Source organism: Globicephala melas, chromosome 9 (assembly GCF_963455315.2).
Source record: "Globicephala melas chromosome 9, mGloMel1.2, whole genome shotgun sequence".
NCBI lineage: Eukaryota > Metazoa > Chordata > Mammalia > Artiodactyla > Delphinidae > Globicephala > Globicephala melas.
The window spans coordinates 58703328-58724355 of NC_083322.1; the positions used below are offsets into that span (position 1 = coordinate 58703328).

At 39.2% G+C, this 21028-nt stretch overlaps 1 protein-coding gene across 5 annotated transcripts in view; it reads left to right on the forward strand.

The window, feature by feature from the left end:
- The window catches only part of DYNC1I1 (dynein cytoplasmic 1 intermediate chain 1), a 335916-nt gene that overhangs the window by 197517 nt on the left and 117371 nt on the right, over nt 1–21028 (forward strand). For all 5 annotated transcript variants that reach the window (XM_060304623.1, XM_060304625.1, XM_030857238.2 and 2 more), the window contains 4 exons: nt 3258–3347; nt 9576–9738; nt 11735–11834; nt 19406–19531. In XM_060304623.1, coding sequence (XP_060160606.1) covers nt 3258–3347; nt 9576–9738; nt 11735–11834; nt 19406–19531 — 479 coding nt within the window. The remainder of the gene's footprint in view (nt 1–3257; nt 3348–9575; nt 9739–11734; nt 11835–19405; nt 19532–21028) is intronic.

The following is a 21028-nucleotide window of genomic DNA, read 5'->3' on the forward strand; positions in this document are numbered from 1 at the left end:
TTTGTCTGTCTTGTTCCCTGTCCTGTGCCTGGCACCTGGCACATAGTAAGGGCTCAGTAAATATTTTCTGACATACAAGCGAAGGCAACATTTGTTTGACGGTTTCTCTGTATGGATGTTTGCAACTCTCCTGGTGGTTTAAAAAGCAATTTCACATCAATACTTTTGTTTATTCTCACAGTAAATTTGTGTTTTAAGACAGGGTTATTATCCCAATTCAGCAGATGAGGAAAAAGGCCTCAGGGAGTTTCTACGAACTATGTAAAGTCAGGGGCTGGCAAGTGGTAGACTCCAGCCTTGAACTCAGACCAATTACTTCCCTTGAAATGTTGCCCCCACGCAAGCTGCGAATCTGTCTGGCTGAAGGAATACAGCAATGCTTTGTAGTAAATGTTGCTGGTCAGGTCTCAGGAGAGTGTATTCCACAAAGTAAATAAGAATAGAGTGTGGGTGTAGCATATATAGTTTTGATAAATAAAGCAACCCATCTGTTTAGCTCTCAAGGGTGTGAAACCTAACTTCTCCTCAGTTGAGTGTTACATGCGCTGACCTCCGGGAATTGGGAGAGTGAACCATGCAATGTCCACCTCTGAGAGCCTCCACACACCCCTCCTTACCCTGCAGCTGAGCAGCGCACCTGCTGTGCTTCAGGCTTTTCTCCACGACATTTCTGTTTCATGACAGCTGCGGGTAGGGAGGTAGTGTGCGTAATGGTTAAAGATCAGATCGGATCAAAACATGCAGAACCAGACAAAACTTGAAGCTCAACACGGTTGGGAGTTTCTTTGGGGGGAATTACTGTCTCCTCACCTATAAAATTAGGTGGGTAGTACCAAGTTCGGATAAATAAATTAGATGATACAAGTAAAGCATTCATCACTGCTTTAGTTGTTATTATTGTATATCTCATTATCTCTTCTACTAGATTATAAGATCATAGAAGGTAAGGCACACTACTGCCTTTATTAGTTTGCTAGGGCTGCCATAACAATGTCCTATAAACTGGACAGTTTAAACTGTAGAAATTGAATGTCTCACAGTTCTGGAAGCTAGAATTCCAAGATCAAGATGTTGGCAGGGTTGGTTCCTTCTGAGGGCTATGAGGAAGAATCTGTTCTATGTCTCTGGTGGTTTACTGGCCAGCCTTGGCACTTCTCAGCTTGTAGAAGCATCCCCCAGTCTTCGCCTTCATCTTCAATGGCATTCTCCCTGCATGTGGATCTGTGTTTAAATCTCCCCTTTTTATAAAGACACTAGTCATGCTGGACTTGGTGCCGGCACTACTCCAGCATGCCATCATCTTAACTAACTATATCTGCAATGACACTATTTCCAAATAAGGTCACATTCTGAGGTACTGGGGGTTAGGATTTCAACATACAAATTTGGGGAGGGGGACACAGTTCAACCCATAACGTGGGCTTTGTCACCTTTGCATTTGTTGTATTTACTTGTATTTAGTAAGTGCCAGGGAACGGCTGCTGAATCCACTGGATTTAAATACTTGTCTCTAGAAGGTTCAGAGATGGAGCTACTTCCCAGCAGATTAGTGGTCTTTTGAAAACTGCGTCTCCATCCAAGGTTTACCAGAAGAGGAAACTTCCCTCCCGCTAGTGCCTCACTGGGCTTTGTGTTAGGTCTTTGGGTCAGGAAGATACATCATGTCGAGGTGAATATTTTGTTCAGGACCTTCCAAGCTGGCTTTTAATGGGAAGATAGCAGAAATATCTTTATATATAAAGATTTAGATGTGTTATTTATAATTTAACACGTTAAAGGTCTATTTGTCTAAAGATCTGGGTAACAGTGTACTTTTCAAAATTTTAAGTGCACATTTTTGTCTCACAGGTATGTGTTAGTAATAATGCATTAGTAATAACTGTGTTAATGTGTTAATAATAATGACAGTTTTCCTCAAAAGTGTTTTACATTCTTTCCAATATGTATTTAGTGTCATTATAAAGTAATGATGTTGGTTCCACAATCTACACACATGCATATAGATTACTGTATTTCAGTATCTAGATTGCAATACTATATTTGCATATCCATATTTTTAAAATGGATATTCCTTCCACAAATCACTTGCTTAATATAATCAAGAACTTTTACAGCTGCTTTTCAGGCTATACATATTTGTTTGGGCATTTAAATATGCATATATAATGCATTCTCTAAGTGGTTAGAGCTGAAATTTTGAGTTACTATAAATCTCAGGATTTATTGTGATGGAAATGGGACTCTCCATAGAGCTTTGGATCTTACAGAACATCCGTAAATATCAATATTTGTTGAATGAATGGATATATGAATGAATGATGGGGCTGGAGGAAGTGAAGTCATTTCTTTTAAACTCCATTTGAGCCAATGAAATCAATATAATACTTGAGTGAAGGTAATATATTTAAAAACCATGGAAGCAAGTGTTAATTTTTTATACTGTTTTATTCCATTAAGTTGGACTTTCTTGTGACACTTTGTCTTGCCCCTCCATCCTCTACACTGTGACTGATGATTTCAAGCACTCTGCACTGAAAGGGACCTCCAAGAAAGGCAGTTTGGGAGGAGAGAGAGAGTAGGAGCACATTTGCGTAGGGCAGGAAGGGCACTGTAACATCTGGTGGTGGTGGCCGACTGGTACCGTTTGTTAGTGCTCATTAAATTCACATTAATGCATGAACTGCTCTGAATGTGTAAATGCCATAACAGGTTGGTTGCTTTCTTCCAGGCCAATGGCAATGACTTTTGGGGCCCTACCCCAGGTTGTTTACTTGCCAGTGGCATTTGACCTGGGGTCAGACCTGTATTTAACCCTTTCCTGTAGGTCAAAACCAAATTAATTTGGTGAGAATGAAATTGGAAATGAGTCGTCTGTACAGCAGGTGTCCCCTGTGGAGAATGTGCTACAGGTGGAAACATTTTAAGATCTGTTCCTGGCCCATCTCCGAAGAAGCTTCAGAGGTCAGAGAGGCAATTCCAAGACATCCCATGTGGTGAGGGCCTGGAGATGGATGTAGCAGGTGCCGACTCGGGGCGGTTTTCTCAGAAGCGTGGGGTACTTTCAAAGAGGCCCTTTTTGGAGATAATGTATTCATGTATTCATGAACGTCTATCTTGGGCATTCATCGTGGACTGATTTACTTAGAAGCCGCCCTAAATGATTGGAACTTTACCCTCTGCCCCTACCTCCCACCATCAGCCAGACACTTTGATTTGAAGGAAAGAATATAATGCATTTTTCTCTTTCTTTTTTCTAGAGGATGAGGATGATGAGGAAATGGTAGAACCTAAAGTTGGCCAGGATTCAGAACTGGAAAATCAAGACAAAAAACAGGAGGTGAAGGAAGGTATGGTGTGGGAGCTAAATTGCATCATCATTTTATTGCTGTCTTTTTTTTTTTTATTTATTTTATTTTTTTTATTGCTGTCTTTTTAACCAACATAAGGGACTATAGAGATAAGTAAAAATTAAACGTACACCTCCTGCATGGAAGGTTTTCTGTGATTGATCAATACATTACATTTAGCAACATAAACTGTAATCCTTTATTTTTTTGACTGACAGAAGCAAATAAAACACGAACCATCCACAAGTCCAGTCACATTTCCAGTAAAATTATTACTAAATAGCAGTAAAATAAGACACTTGTTATCAATTGACATGTTATCTAGTTCACGCCATCATATATTCCTAATGATAACAGTAAAGGATGTCACTAAATTCTGAGGTTTATTCTTGTGATCTACAGAGAAACATTAACCGTGATCATCACTATTAACTATACTATTACAGGTTTTCCTCCACACTCTGCCCATATCAGAAGGAGCAGCCTTTACATGCTCCAGTGATAACAATGACTAGTACTTATTAGGGGCTTACTAGGTACTTGGCTCTCTCCTTAACACTCCAGAGATAATATGTACCCTTTGCAACATCCTTTTGAAGCAGATACTATTATTTTCCCTATTTTATAGGTAGAGAAATAGGAAAAGGGAGGCTTAAAAATGTACCCATGGATACATAATGTGTAAGTACACGATCCAGGATTTGGAGTTGACTCCAAAGCCTATACACTTGCCCACAAAGCCATCCTCCTGTAATAGCACTGGATTTCAAAAACCAAGAAAGCAATAATGAAAAAAGAAAAGAAAGGGAAAGGCAAGAAATACTATAGCTGATGTTTCCCTAAAAATCTGATTTTGTGTCCCTTTGAGATTTTCAGCCTATGGAGAAAAAGAGAATTTTGAGATTGTCATTCGTATTGAGAAATGGAGTGTCCATGAGAATGGAGTGTAGATTAAAAAGATTCTTCCATATTTCCTACTAAATGTCCCAAGTTTAGAGCAACGTAAGTCTAATTAGAATTTCGTTTGATTTTTAAATTTTCGATTTGCCCGTGGCTCTGGCGAAGTGCATGGCACATGGTTGTCCCCGGGGACTTTGTAGGAGTGGTCATAGGGACTCACTTCAACCTGCCCAGGCATTGAGTGAGGTGGATTACTGTCAAGTTCTAGGGTACGGCTGTAGGCAGGCAGTAGATTCAGCACCTTTAACAGTGGCGTCCACAGAAGGCACAAATTCCTCTTTCTCAGAGATTCTAAAAGGATTTGATTGAAGCAAGTTCACATTTAAACCTCCTACTAAGAACATGTATATATTTAAGCTGGTGAATAGAATATCATTAACACAGGTGTAGCAAGAGACAAAATAAGTCAAAGTTTACTAAAATACCCTCACCCTCTTTTTTTTTTTTTTTTTTTTTTTTGCAAAATATCCTTAAGATGTACTGGGTGATAAGAAGCCAGGGTGTATTTTGTGTGTCTTGGCACGGATTCCCTCGTGCCCCCCAACCCCAATCTCCAAATTCTCTTCTCTGGCAAAGCATTGCAACCTCCTTCTTAAGTTCTGAGCAAAAACACCCTCCAGTTTTAACTCTCACTCATGCTTCATGGAATTGATTAAAGTCCTGTTAAAAGTCCAAGAGAAGTTTGAAAGTGCATTTCCTGTTACTGCCGCGCCGTGCATCTTAAGTCTCTATTAATGGCTTTTCTGCAAATTAGCACATAATGGGTTAAAAGCATGTTTATGTTGGCATCAAACTCTCTCTGGCTATTTTTTTTTTAAAGCAAGACAGTATTTTGCAAACTTTTTAAAGAATCTCTAGCAGATACAATCGTGGCGCCATTCATACAGCTGCATGGTAGTCAGGGCTGTGTCAGCACTTCCATAGGAACCCTGAGTTTCAGGGATTTATTACTTAGCCATAAACATTTGCTCTGGGCTGAAACTTGACATACACAGTTTCAAACCAGGGAACACATTTTTGAGAAATCTGGCCTTTTTTGGAGTTAAAAAAAAAAAAAAAAGTGCTGAGGGGGAGATGGGAAAAAAATCAGTGCTCACTAGCTTTTGACAATTTTGCCCATGTGACATCAAAAATGCATTAAACAGTAAAGAAATATGGGTTTGATTTATTACTCTTCTCACTCTTTTTTCCACATCAGAGTAGGGAAAACAGCAGGTAGCTTTTAGCTTTTAATAAAATTTTAGGAAATTTCTATATGTGAGTGTCCTAGTATCTTCATGTTTAGAGATTTAAAGCAACAGAATTGGAAACGTGACTCTTGTAAATGCACATTAACTCATAAACCTCACATTAACTTCAGAGAAGGACATCATTCTTTATTAGTTTGGTTTCGTTTTCTTCCTCTTGTTTTTGAACTGATTTCACTGTAAAATTCAGTAAGAGCTACTGTCCCTATTTAATCTGATTGAATATTTAAGTTATGTGGGTTTACTTATTTATTTTTTAATCTTTTTGACATAGTCTTGAAAAATATTTAAAAGATGTAATTTTTATATTGAAATTTAAAACTATATCATTGAAACAAGGCAAGACATTTCTGAAATGGATATTTTAAAAATTACTTTTGACCTAAAGATGAGATTGTAAAATACTCAATATAAATTGTGGATTCCATTACAGATTTTACATTTTTACAGAGAAAAAACATCCAGGAACTCTAGAAATCAAAAGATATAGTGTCTAGTAAATAGAGTAAATCAAAAAGAAATTGAAAAAGTACACATTCAGGTCAATAAGAAAACTTAAGAAGCATAGCAAATAGGATAGAATCAACATGAGAGACACATAAAAAAGTATTTTCATGTACAGTACCAAGACAAATTAACATTTCTATAATAAAAAGAATTAAAAGGAGACCCTAAAATAAAATTCATACTAGATTTTAATTTTGCAGGCCATGAATTCATAGAATTAGGCAGTTCTCTAAACTTTGAGTTTCATGACTCTAGTACATGGTTTTCGTACTTCTTATTCAAGCTAAATATAACTGTTCAGGTAAATTTTGGTAAGTTTGAAAATTGTGCTGTCATTGGCTCATATGTAAGTCATATCTATGTGTACTACTTTTCCTGAAGAATCTTTATTTCTTAAAAAAGGTCACTTTAAATGCATAAAATATTGTTAGCTCTTGGCAGAAATACTCCATGTTGCAAAAACAAACAACAAACCTGCTATAATAGCAATTTCTGCTTAACTTGTAAGAAAAATCAAACATTATCATTGCCCTTGTTTTGCGCTGTTAGGCCTGTTGCTGTTAAATTACTTCCTACCTTTTTATGCAGAGAAGATGTTGAAAATAATTCTTTAGGTTCCAGGGATAGGGAAAAGCTGAAGAAACAGAGATTTTAGGGAGAATTTGGGGTCTCTCCTGGAGTAATACAATTCTGATTTTAATTGTTTATGCTTATATTTTAAATTTTGCGGACTCCATTAATCAACTAATTTTTTTTTCATGAAATATGATGTCTGCAGAGGTTTTACCTCCAAATACAGATTTTGGTTGTGGTTCCTGGATACTCCATTATGTTTTCATTACATTGTAATAACACATCAATTTAAAGACTTTTAAATATGAGAGGTTTGGGGTTTTAGCGAAAATAACTATAGCTCTGTTTAACTCCTAAGTTGAATATTGTTTATGACTTTTAAAAAGTACTCATCTGCACATGCATCTTATTATTTTGTGCTAACAAATCATGTCATTTGATCCCTGTTAGACATCAAAGCTTAATATAAAATATGTTCTTTGTTTTGCTTCAGTAGCAATTTAATTTCAAGCCAAATATTGTATTGCCAAACATAATATCTGGAGACGCTACTGCTTCACTTACCTGAACTTGGCCTCTGCAAATACGCTTTGATCAGCCATTTATGTTTCTCTTAGAGAAGAAGTTGTATGTCTTGAAAGCTGAGATCAAAATGACAGTAAGCTACAGGGAAGAAAAAGATTACAGAAAATTACACAGGAACTGTTTTTTATTCAAGGTAATGGACCTGTAAGGAAATATACAGGTGGAATACAAGTAGCTCAAAAAGATAAACAGAGAATAGAATAGGTATTTTTAAAATGTAAAAACAGGAATAAAGGGAAAAAATTCCTATTTCTCTGCTTAATTTCAAGTGTGTCTCAAGTCATACATCAGCAGTGACAAAAGCCGAGTGAAGGTTTTAAAATAAGACATTCTTCTTGGTCCTGTAGCATCCTTGTTTAGTGAAGTTTATTTATTTATATAACAGTACTGACCAAAACAAAAGGACCCTAGCGTTTTCCCCTTTACCTAGTTACATTTAGTAGTTTTACTGTTTTCTTGAACTTACATCAGGGTGAAAAAATTCAAATGCCTAATTTATGGGTGTTTTAGAAAGTAGACTAGTCATATATAACTGCTAATTATTGAATGCTGAACTATTTGTCAGTATATTTAAGTCTTAAACCAGACTTAAAGTTTAGGTATCATTGCCTCATTTTATGGATAACACGGCGGCTTAGAGAGCTTTCATTGATAAAAGAATCCAAGCTAGCAAATGGCGGAGTAACTCTTGGATTCCAGGTTGGTTTTGTAGAGTTCTTGTTATTTACAGTTTACACATTGCCCACTTCACCATTTCTCAAACTAGTGTCTGTGCAGCATTGCTCAGCAGATGTTGATGGAGGTTTTTGGAGAGTCCCAATACACATGGGCACATTTAGGGCTCTGGAAACTTCAGCAACAAAGAAATATTTCCGGCTATATTTAGGGCTGCTAGAAACACCGGGGTGAGCTGTATTTGGAGATAATCTTCTGCTGTAGTGGATGAATCATGTTTTTCCACTTCTCAAGGTGTGAATCAACTACGTCGTAATCATTCTAATTTCTTGTACAAATACAGACCCTGGAGTCTTTCCAGACCTCTCTGCCTTTCAGTCTGGGGCAGGGGAGGGGAGGCCAGAAGGGGAGAGACATTGTGAACATTAAAAGCTTGAGATCTACTTCCATGGCTCTGCAGGAGGGCTTCTTGACGGTTCAGATTTCTCAGGACAGTGGCTTCAAGATACCATTAATCAAATCAAATAACACTTCCATAAAACATTATGCTATAGGTGGCTATACCTAAATGATTCCTCTGACCATGTGGCCAGGTAGAAATCGGTCCTGGTTATGAGGGTGGTTGTGGAAGTGTTTAGGAAATCCTGTGGGTGAGTCATTCCACCAGGGACCCCTATGGTTTTAATGCACTACCCTCCTCTTGTAGCTTAAACTCCAGGAGCTTCTGGTCCTACTGGAAGGGTAATTGATCAAACATTTATTGAAGTCTCTCTGCACAAAAGTTGAACTGGGGTTCCTGAAGAACCACAAAGGTTCAGCTGACAGTTTCTGCCCTTAGGGATTTCTCACTCTGGGGGAGTTCCTAATCCTTCCTCTATAGTTTTATGTAAACCCTGCTACTGAAGGAACAGTTTATATAACCTAATCGTGACTCTGAGGTGAGCTGACTTTCAGACACTATGACATATTGCTAGTTACTTAATCTCTCTTTGCCTTATTTTGTATCTTCAAATTTAGTCTTATAAGCTTAATCATGCTGGAAAAGTAAGGCATAATAACAATTATGAGGTGTCTTATAGCATTTATTTGTTCCATGTGTTTGTTTAAAAGCAGAAGATATCTTGGGTAAAGGTGCGTTTGGAAGGACATGTTTCAGTTTTTGAGGAGAATCTATATAACAGTCAATCAGCCTTATCAAGTAACTATCTAAAATAAAATGAATTTATCAGCAGAAAGAGGAAAGGTGCTATCTAGATCATATTATAGATAGTTCTTAATTATTTGGTATGCGCAGCTTTACAATCTGATATACATGGTTTTATAGATTTCTCTATTATGTACTATTTGAGCTGTTTTTCAAGTTCAGTTCTAAAGAAAATAATGTTCAGAACTCATTGTTAAAACACACCAATCATTTTCATTTGTAATATTTTTCAACTCTTCAAAATAGTAATTAGTCCAGATATGAAATCTTTTTGTAAAATTGTCAGTGAAGACATCTGCAAAAACCTTTGATGTGAATTTAAGAGTAATTTAGAATTAATATTAACAATGGTTTATTTCACTGTGTCTTATCACTCTTTTGATAAGCAATGTCTTTCAAGAGTTGGATTCCTCTTGAAATGTTTTAATTATCCCTTTTTTTTTTTTTCTTTCCCAACAATCTCTTTTACATAAATAGCTCCTCCAAGGGAGCTGACAGAGGAAGAAAAACAGCAGATCCTTCACTCAGAGGAATTTCTCATCTTTTTTGATCGGACAATACGGGTAATTGAAAGAGCGCTGGCAGAAGACTCCGATATCTTCTTTGACTATAGTGGTCGAGAGTTAGAGGAAAAAGATGGGTTAGTTTCTTGTGTGCATTTAAAAAAATACTGTGATAAGTTCTCTGTTGATTCTAAATTCACTTATGTTTTGAGTAGGCAAGTTCCAAGCCTAACAAATCAGAGGAGTATGAAATTCCAGAGCTGATCTTGCTGAACAGCTTCGACTAAGGGCTTTGGTTATGACTTCTGGCTTAGAGTTTCCTTGTAATTATCATGTGCTTCCATGAAATGCTTTTGAATTTGATATCTGGGGAACAGCCCAGGTGATAGAGACTGGCAGAGTCATGTACATTGTCCTCTGAGAAAACAGAAGCAGCAAAAGGAGATTTGTGTTATATCCCGTAGATCTATTTTTGATGTCTAAGCAAACAGGAAGCCGAAGAAAATAAACATGAGATATGGGAGACCTTAACTGATGTGGGAGACAGCAAACAGAGACTGGCAACTCTTTCCTCTTTTGATGCCATAAGATTATGTGTATATGCCTTTTAGGAAATACAAGTGCCATTTACTTTCAACTAACCATTAGAAGTAAATGGCCCCAAATGACTTGCCCCGTGACTGCAGCATATGTGTTACGTTCGGCAGGGGCTGTCAGCCATCTTCGTGTGGATAATTGGAGGCGCTTTATGAGCTCTGTGAGAGATAGAGCTGGTTTTTAGCCACCAATTTCTTTTGGCCAAGAACAACATGAAAAGATGAGGTTACCTGCCTTTTTCATTAGACCTGACATTTTACTACTTCTAAAATTCAAATACATTGTCAAAGGCCAACCTGTCATCGTTGAAGATGCTCAAGGCAATGTAACCGTGGCTCTGAAAACAGTTTCAAAAGGGAGTTCTAAAAATGTTCTAAACAGTCGACAGCATCGTTAGACTCCATCAAAGAGAATAATATTTGGAATATATGTGTTCTATTTGTTTTCTTTTAAAAAGCCATTACTCTATGGCTCAGTTAGTTTTCTGAGTCCTCTTTCCCTCTGGGTGTCTGGCACAGCGTTATACTGGGTTCCTGGCAGATATTTGGGTGCACGTACCTCTTGCCTGAGTTTGCAGTGGTGGAGCTGAGGAAAGGTTAGCCGGGGGGAAAAAGTCATGATAAGTCAGCTGCTTGGAGCCCAAGTACCTAATCTGAGGTCAAGTCACCCAGTCTGAACAAGAACTATATAGGACAAGTGATACAGGGTGCAAAGCAATGGAATGAAACAAATGAACAGAAAAAAAGGGTGAGTGTGGAAGAATTCCTGAACTGAAGCCCAAGGAGTATAGGCAGCTTTTTATGCAGATCCCATAGATGCTGACACAGAACAAGTATGACTCAATTTAAACACTCGGTCTTGTGGAGCGAATGCACGACCAGTGCAGAGTTCTTCAGAGGAGGTTTTGCAGCCAGTTGAATATCAGGCAGGTAAACAGTAGCCAAAGTGTAATCTTCCTCCACCCAGGTGATGTTTTGGTCTATGTTAAGTATCTAAGGTGTTTGGTGAATCCCTCACTCCCCGGCAGGCCTGTCTCACGGTGGAACTTTTCATTTGCTGTTGAGCAAGGAGGCAACTGCCACCTTCAATCAGAAATTACAGGTAAAGAGAAACATGCATATCATTTCTGGTCTAAGGCCAGATAAGGTGATATTGATACCAAAGACTCTCCAAATGTGCTGCGCTTCCTTGCGAGCTGGGAAATTTCTTGTAAACTCTGATTCAAGGCAGAGCTTGTTAGGGGGAGGAGAATGCTTTAGAACTGCTCAAGATAGGAACCTGAAACAAATCTGACATTTCACACCAGGCTTGGAACAACATGTGGGAACCTTTTCTGGGCCAGGTTAGAGAGGGCTTTGCAGAAAGGAGATCACCTTTAGTTTATTTACGATCAGAGTTTGCTGTCTAGATCGATGCTTTGGCTTTAGAGAGTATTGTGCGCCATGCTCTTGCCATTTCATTCTTTCAGTATGAGCACTAGAGATAAAGCCCCGTTTTGAAGCATCATATTTGTCTTTGATGTTTAAACCCTCCTAGGGATGTCCAGGCTGGAGCCAACCTTTCTTTCAATCGTCAGTTCTACGATGAGCATTGGTCCAAGCACCGAGTAGTCACTTGTATGGACTGGTCTCTCCAGGTAAGAATTGTTGCTGGGATGGGACAAACTGGACTTGTGTTCTCATGGCATTTGTATTTTAAAAAAAATAAGAGAGAATTGCTCCACTATTTTGGATGTGTTCACTAACTTGCAATTTTTTTCTGTGCCTGTTGGTTTTCTTTCTCATGTTACTGAAGTTTCAGTTTAAAATTTGCGCTCTATTATTCATACACATTGAGTACTTACTAGGGACCAGACGAAGAGCCAGGCCATTCTGTCCATGAGACTGCTCTCTCTAAGGTCACCGATGATTTCCTACTTGTCAAATCCATGTGAATATTTTTAAGCCTTAATCTGCCCTGACCTCTCTTTGTCATCCAGCTTTGTTGACTTCCCCATACTTCTAAAAATATTATCCTTCCACTGAGTTCCACAACTCGACTCTCTTTCAGTTCTCGAACTCCTCCAAGACTTCTTTTTCCTCTCCTACCCTCGTGGTCCTCGTGGTCATGCCCTCAACCTTTACGCTTCTCGACATGCTCTCTGTGGGAGATCTCTTCCACTGCTATGGATTCAACCACCACGTGGGCAGCCTTTTTCTATCCCCCACCCAATCTCCCTCCTGAATTCCACTTTACACACCAGACAGATCCATTCAGGTGTCCCATAGAATCTCAAACTAATCACTAACTCATTATTTCCACATGTCTGAAATCCTTTTTTGCTTCCTCTATTCTATGTTAAAGCCATCACAATATACCCAAGGACCTAAAGCAAAACTTTCGTCATTATAGAAACTTTCTCTCCCTTATCTCCTAGACCCGGTCTGTCACCAAGACTGTCCGTTTCGCCGCTCATATATTCATCATCTTACACCTGTAGTATTGCTAACCTTCTTGTGTTCTTTCTACATCCAAACTTGTCCACCTATAGTTTTCCCTGTAGACATCTAGCCAAATAATATTTCTACAAATGCAAATCTGATCACTTCACTCCCTGGATTAAAACTCCCTATTGCCTGCAAGAAAAAAAAAAATCCAAACTCCCTAGCGTAGCATTCATAGTGAAAGCAGGCAGATTTACCAAAAGCCAATTGAATGGCCTACTCAATTAGTGTATAATTTACCCAGCACTGAGTAGTTAAATAATGCACATAAAGGCACACAGCCTAATTGTGGTGGGGTCGGAATATGAACTCAGGTGGTCTGACTCCTGAGCTCACATTCTTGATCACCATGCTGCGTCCCCTCCTGTAATGACAATGACATAATAGCAATGAGGGAAATAGGGATGATAAGTACTGGGCATTTATACACAGTGCAGTTTCTGTTTTCTTACAGTCTATGCTTTTATTGGGAATAATTATCATGGCTAGCTTTTAATTTGTGTTTCTTATATACTAAGCACTGTGCCAGCTGCTCTGGAGGCATTGTCTTATTTCACCCTCACAACATCAAGTGAGGCAGCCACTGTTACTATTTTAATTTTATAGCTGAAGAAATTGAGGCTCAGAGCAACTAAGTATCTTACTAACCGTCACTCAGCTAGGATGTGGTACAGCAGGGCTTTGAACCCAAGTCTTTCAGCACTTCCAGGCATATGCTCTTTACCAGTGCCTCCCACAAAGGACTTATGAATCTGAAACCAAAAGAGGTTCTAAGGGCTGAGTGACGTAGGGCGGAGAGCAAGTGCTTTCCGGATTCAGTGGAGGTTGGAGTCTGTCTCTGGTTGGACAGGGCATCTTAGAAGACTGGGATTAGACAAATGGAGGGGAGAAGAGTGTGTTCTAGGCAGAGCAGTAAAGCAGGTGATGTGAAGAGCCCCATTTAGTCATGCTGAGAACAGGAACACTGAAGAGGAATGTAAATCCCTGCAACCAGACTGTCAGCAGCCACAAAGTGGGCAAGTGATCTCTCCCCTTGAATCTCTTTTTACATCCAAATGAGAGAGCACGCGGGGCATGGTCGTGCAGAGGCTAATACAGGCAGGGTGTGCCCAGCCACTTCCCGCCAGTGCGTGGGTGCTCTGTGAGCACGCGCGGGTGTGTGTGCAGAAAGCAGATTCCATGGCTGAGGAGACATTTAGCTCGGCTTGTTCACTCGTTCAGAGTCTGGAAATTACACAGGAACCTTATCTGACACATTCCTCAAAGGCAGGTTTCACTGATAACTCTCCCTGAGGAGGCAGCAGGGGGCTCACCCGTGGGGCTGGTCCCTGCCTGGCCTCAGCGTGTGGTGGGCCCTATTGCCTGTGGATAGGTTTGTTTCCACACAGGGTCTTGTGTGTCGTTTTTGTTGCAGGAGGTGAAACTGGAAAGGGCAGAAACTCCTCCATAGAGAGACTGCATCTGTTTTTCCCCATTTTTGTGTAACCTGCCATCTACACTGTGGGGAAGGGGTTTGCATTTCTGAAAAATGTATTTTCTTTGGAGCATAAGAAACAGGAATTAGAGCCCTTACGTCATAACAATTTTGGGGTTCAGAGGACCCGGTTGACATACGTATGGAATGAAGAGACTTTCTGAGTGAATGTACATGCAATCCAATGATATTAAGAAAGAAGAAAAGGATAGAGGCATAGTCTTAGCGTCTAGTAGAGGCGTGTATGCTTAGGATGATTATGAGTGGAACAGAATGGAACAGAGGGGAAAAAAGGAAGAAACGGTAAGATTCCTGCATAGCTTTGCTGTGACGTCTTGTACTTCTTAAACAAGAACACTTTAACTTTGCGATATTTGCAAAATATCCACCAAACATTATTCCTTGGAAGACATTTGGGTGCTTGGGGAATTATGTCAACTTTGCTATTCACTGAATATTGTTTAGCACAGGGGGTCAATAATACTATCCACATATCACATGACAGATTTGGCAGACATATACAAAACCAGACTTATGATCTCACTCCCACCATGTATATTCCTCTCATATGTAAGTTGCATCCTCTAACCTTGGAGTCATCCAAGATACAAAGCCAAGTCATTTTTTTTTTAATTGAAGTAAAGTTGATTTACAATGTTGTGTTAATTTCTGCTGTACAGCAGAGTGATTCAGTTATGCATATATATACATTCTTTTTATATTCTCTTTCATTATGGTTTATCATAGGATATCGAATATAGTTTCCTGTGCTATACAGTAGAACCTTGGTGTTTATCCACTCTCTATATAATAGCTTACATCTGCTAACCCCAACTTCCTACTCCATTCCTCCCCCATCCCTCTTCAAGTAATTTTTGATAACTCATTTAATTGCAAAACCCAATCAAATTTACGGTAGCAAAAAGACCCCCACTGTGATCAATTCAAATCCACTTACATGTGGAGTTGATACCTACTTTATGTCATGGCCTCCACTTTGTGCTTATATTAGGAAATAGCTTCCTAACTGGTCTCCCTGCCTCAATTCTCTACACTGTTGAGTCATTGTAAGTACTTTTCCAGTTTACTATTTGTGAAGATTACTTATTTGCTCTCAGTGTCACCTTGAGCAAATTACCTGACTTTTTTTGGCTTAAGTTTCCTCACTCATAAAATGATAATCATACCTAGCTCACATGCTTATTGTATTAAATGAGTAAATGTATTTAAAACACTTCGAGTTTTAAAACTGTCTAGTATATAAAAAATACTCAATAAATGTTAAAGTAGTAGTAGAATTAGTACTATTAGTAGTTGCAGAGTATGTCTCCCAGAGTGAAGTCTAAAATCATTAGCCTGTACTCGGTGACTTCTGTGAGGATGCCCTGAGGCATCTGCAGCCCTTGTATCTTTTTCATCTCTTCGTATCACCTGCCTCCCAGCCAGGTGCTACAACCTACTGTCTCCTGAATATGTTCTCCACTGCATTAGTCAAGAAAACTTTACCCCTGGCTACCTTCAGGAAGAAGGGAAATTTATTCGAGAGCTGCTAGGGTGCTCAGGGAATCCACGGAAGAGATGAAGAACGGGGGCTCAGGAGTATAAATCTGGGCAGCTCGAGAGGCTCCACCAATAAGATGCTGTCATAAGCTGACTCACTTGCCAGCCCATGGGTTCTGTGTCTCAGCTCAAAAGTTACAGTAGCCAAGTTAGAGAATGTGATTGCCCCAGCTGGGTCAGGTATGAACCCTGCAATGAATTAATTGGCCCTGGGAAGTTAGACACCTGTGTATTGAGGTAATCTCCAAAGATTGGGAGAATCACTGTGAACCAGGCAGACACCCAAGAGAGATTTCCTGCATCAATATTTACCTGACTATACAATATTTACCCTCGTCTATACTCTCCTCTCACTTCTCTCCTAATCACCTAGCCATTTAACAGGGCCCAGTCAAGTCTCATTTCTTCTCAGAAGTCCTTTCCAATATCTCTCCCTACCATACCCCATTCCCACTAAAGTAGTTATCTTCCTCCTCTGTGCTTTGATAGAACTCCTTTTGTATCTCCATCTTAGCATGTTCTGCTTTTATATTTGTGTTGTAGTTATTCATACATGTGTCTCACCTCCCTCTGCTAAGTGATGAGCTCCTATAAAGCAAAGCATGTTACTGTTGAAATTCGTGTCCCCCATTTTACCTGGCACCAGTGCCTCTCATATGCATGGGGGGAGGGGGCCCTTGACGCATGCCACAGTGGGCTGGAAGGGACATGGTCTTTGAAACCAAATAGACTTCAAGCAGGGTCTCACTTTATCATTTATTAGCAACTTAACTTGGAACAAGTTCCTTACCCAGGGACCCTTGGCTTCTTTGTCTGTAGAAGTGGGAAAACCATTGCTTACTTTAGAGAATTGTAAGGATCAAATGAGTGAACATGTTCCCCAGCCCAGTGTCTGGCACATAATGGCTCTTAAAACATGTTGGTTCCTTCCTCGCCAATAAATGTCAGATTTTATTTCTTTATAAGAAAAAGCAGCTTGAGAGCAGATCTGGTAATTTCCGGGTAAAATTCTCCTAGGTTAAATATTAGATAATTCAGCCCCGTGAGTAATCACAAACTTCCTAGTAGGTAATATTCCCTTTAAGGTAATAATTTTAACCTTTAAAGTTTAAATAATCGTGCAGAGATTTACTACTTTTTATTGGAAAATAAGAAAATACGATTAGTCATGTTCAAACAAACATACTAGAGGAGACTTTGAAATCACAAACACTTTCAAGAGATAAGAGTTAATCAGTATCTTTAGGCCTTTTGATCCTAGTTATAGATATTTCACCAAAAGCATTTCACTGGTATTTTACAGAAATTCTCCCTGTTTTCTAAAGGAGTTTTAAACCCAATAATGTAAAATATTTTTTTAATGAAAAAAGAAGAACTGCAAGTGGGAGCCAGCGATGAGACCCAGATGTGAAGCTGTGGGATATTATTCCAGACACATCTGGCTGTCCATTGGCCACTGTGGTAGTGGTGTTGATGTTTATAGAGTTGCCTTTTCACATGTGACATAGTTAAACTTCAGATGGGCAGTCTGGAGACTTCTGTGTTTATCTGGATGTTAGTTTCTTTGAATGGGCTTCGAATCAAAGGCCTTTCTTAACAGGCCTTTGATTCATCCGCTGAGGAGTGTTTTCTAATAAAGAATGATTACTTTCCCCTGGTGGCCACATACGTGTGTGTCGTTGTAGGCTTATACTTTCTCTGTACCAACTGGCGAGTTGTAACTCTCTGCAGCTTTCTTAAGTTGAGGGAGCTCAAAGAATGACTACAATCACATAGAAGACTTAGGTTTAATTATTTTTGATAGAAAAAAAGTTGATGTTCAAATTTATACAGACAATCTTATGTTAAATATATGCAGTGTTGTGAAAAAGAAGGGAAAAATTACCTGTGAGCAAAGACTGATATGATCTGCTATAATCCTGATGCTATTTTTAACGGAGCTGCCTTATGGGAATCCCAGGTAGGAATGACATTTTCATGAAATGTACTCTAACTCCTGAGTACCTGCCATGAGATTCAGCCTCAGTTTATTTATAACACTCAGCACAGAGTTCATGTACAGTGAGTAGGTATTTCTACTCACTGTAGAGTCCTCTTTGTTATTTTACTACTTGTGTTTCTTTTACTTGAGCTTTTAATTGTTGGTGTTATTTAACAACAAAGGATTAAAGATAAGGTCTTGCCGCCGAGCACAGGGTTACTAACATAAGAAAGAGCATTTGTAATTCAACAGATTTTGGCACAAGTTTATTGTGCTAGGACTTACTGTACTCTGGATTCAGAGGTCAATAAAAACAAGTCCCTATACTCAAAGAGCTTACAATCTAGTAATAGACATAGACCAGGAGAAGCCGTAATACAGTTTGACAGGTGCTTTAATAGGGGGACACACGTAATTGCTAAGGGAGCTGCTGAGAGGCAAGGAGGGGTGGTGGATAGTTAGATAGGATTGTCTGGAGGACTTGGTGCCTGCATCGAGTCTTAACGAATAAGTTAATGATGTAACCAACACAGAAGAGGCATTCCAATGAGAGTGAGTATCAGACTCGTGGTACAGAGGCTGTACCTATGAACCTCAGAACTAGCCCAGTGAGGCTGGGTCATAGAGTGGGGTTGGGAGGAGGGAGGGAAGGTTGTAAGAGATTAAGCAGAGAAAGTAGAAAATAACAGATGATGAAGGATCCTATATGACCTGGATTTTATCTTGAAAGTAATGATGAGCCATTGAAGTATTTTAAGCAGAGGAGTGACTTAGCCAAATGTATGTTTTGTAAAATCATATTGACAAAGGATGAAGAGTGGAGTAGGTGAGGGTAAGGCATGGCGAGCCTGGAAGCAGGAAGCCATTTAAAAAACTGTTTTCATCCAGACAAGAAATTCATTTAGGAGCCCTCTGATCTTAAGGATAGAAAGAAAACACGCATTTGAATTACCATTGAGGAAGTAGTGAAACACAGTGTGTGAAGATGAGAAAGAGGGAGGAGTAAAAAATGAACGTGGAGTGTCTGGCCTGGACAGCTAGGTAATGTCAGTGCAAAGCACTAAAGGGATGAATGTCGGAAGAGGGAATGTTGAAAGAGCAGTAGGTTTTTGTAGAAGGCAGCAAGCTCGCTTTCCTATGCACTGCATCTGACGGTGTCTGTGGACAGCCTTGAGAAATCCCCAGTAGCTGTAAAATCTGCACCTCAGAGAGAAATCAAGCCTAGAGATAAAGATTTGAACATTGTCAATGTATTAATGCTTATTAAAGCTATTGATGAGTTCACCCAGGGACAGTGTGTCGATAGAGACAAATAAGGGCAGAACACAGCCCCCCTTGGAATATAGGTAATAGAAGAAACCGTAGGGACTGAAAAGAGTGGTTTGGAAGAAGATCAGGAGAGAAAGATGTCTTCGAAGCCAACACAGGAGAAAGGAGGGAGTAGCCCAAATGTCATATAACCCAGAGAGATCCAGCAGAGCATGCAGTTTAGTGGTCATTAGTGAGTATGGCAGCACACGTGGAACGTTTGTTGGGAGTAGAAACCAGCTTGCAGTGGGTTGAGACGTGAGGTTGGTATTAAGTATGCCACAGCTTAAAAAGAAAGTGCCATTGAAAGTATGTAATATAGCATGTGTCTGTTGGAATAAGAATGTTTTCCTTGTGTTGTCATCTTGGCATAAGCCATCCTTGTGACCTCTTCCATCCAGTACCCCGAGCTGATGGTCGCTTCCTACAACAACAACGAAGATGCTCCCCATGAACCAGATGGAGTGGCCTTGGTTTGGAACATGAAGTTTAAGAAAACCACACCAGAATACGTCTTCCACTGTCAGGTAGGAGTCAGCAATGTAAAAAACCTTATATCTCCTGTTAGACCAAATATAGCTCATGCTGCCTCGCATCTGTTTTATGTGGAGAGGAAGAACTGAGTTTAAAAATGGAATTGTTGACAACTTTGGAAAATTCCCCCACAGTAACCTAATGTCTGGGGAAAGTGGCAACCCTCTGCAAACAGTTCAGAAGCCTAGTTGGGGACTGTGTGTCATTTTCTTTCCATTTAAAACAGCCCCCATGAGGATGAGTTTCTAAAGACCTCGCACTTAGGAAGAAATCCGGGTGTACCACTTCCTCTGCTTAGCAGGAACGTATGCTTGCCCACGCTTGTGGACACCCTCAAAACAGTACCATTTCAAGTTCCCTCCTCTCTCTGAAATGCAGTTCAATGGGATTTTGCCAATTTTAAGTTTACGGGTACCATCTTGCTTTACAGGTAATAATACTTTTGTAGCCAGTTTAAGGTAAGATTTATCACTATCTTTCTTGAATTGTTGAGAAATATAGATACTGTTTCCGGTTTGCAACTAGTCTGGGATATTTTACTGCTTGTATCTGCTGACACATTGGTCTTCTCTTCCATTCAACACAATACAGGCTGAAATTATGTCACAGTTGCACACACTCGGCTTTGCCCTATTGCCATGACTCTGCTGAAATAATAGGCCTTGGTAGTGGCCAATACACCAACCCCTTTATTAATGCCCCTCTCCTGTGATTATGCACAGGAAAATGCAAACAAACGGTTTAGCTCAAAGTTTCAGTTCCTCAAATATTATGATTCAGAGGTCCTGAGTGGCAGATTACTCTGAAAACAGATACATTAGTTGAAGAGGGTGGGTAAACCTGTTGATATTTGGAAGCTTAGTGCCATTTTATATCTGAGAGCTGAGTATCTTTTTGAACTAAAATATGTTTAGACTTTAGAACATTATCAGATATAATTTGGGGAACAAGAGCTGCTGGAGTAAAAGTCCCAGCTTCAACCTGATTGAGTAACCTCTAACTCTGACCATGTTTTTCTAATTTGCTATCTTAAAAACAAGAAGTCCTGGTCTGCATAGTAAATAACCTTTATTTTTTGAACCTTTGAAATAAGAACAGTTTTTTCTTTCTTTTTTTTTAGATTATCAAATTTGTCAGTCTGATATGCTCTTTCTGTAAGCATAGAAGCACAAAATCCTAATTTTATTCAGTTTAAAGAGTTTTGCTGAATTACCAAGAAAATACTAAAAGGATTATGGGATAAGCAGAAGCACATTTTTTGAAAAACAGTGCCATTTAAGCTATTTTGGTATTGTATAAAGCATATATTGAATTTTTTTAAATTTAAGAAGTGACACTATATTGTTTTGGTCGAAGTACATAATGTTTATCATAATTTAAATATTTTATTATATTAACTGACGAAAGGTAGCCTGTGGTAATAACAATTTGATAATGTGCTTAATATTCATAACACTGCACAGCAGCAGGTCAGTAGGAACTAATAATGC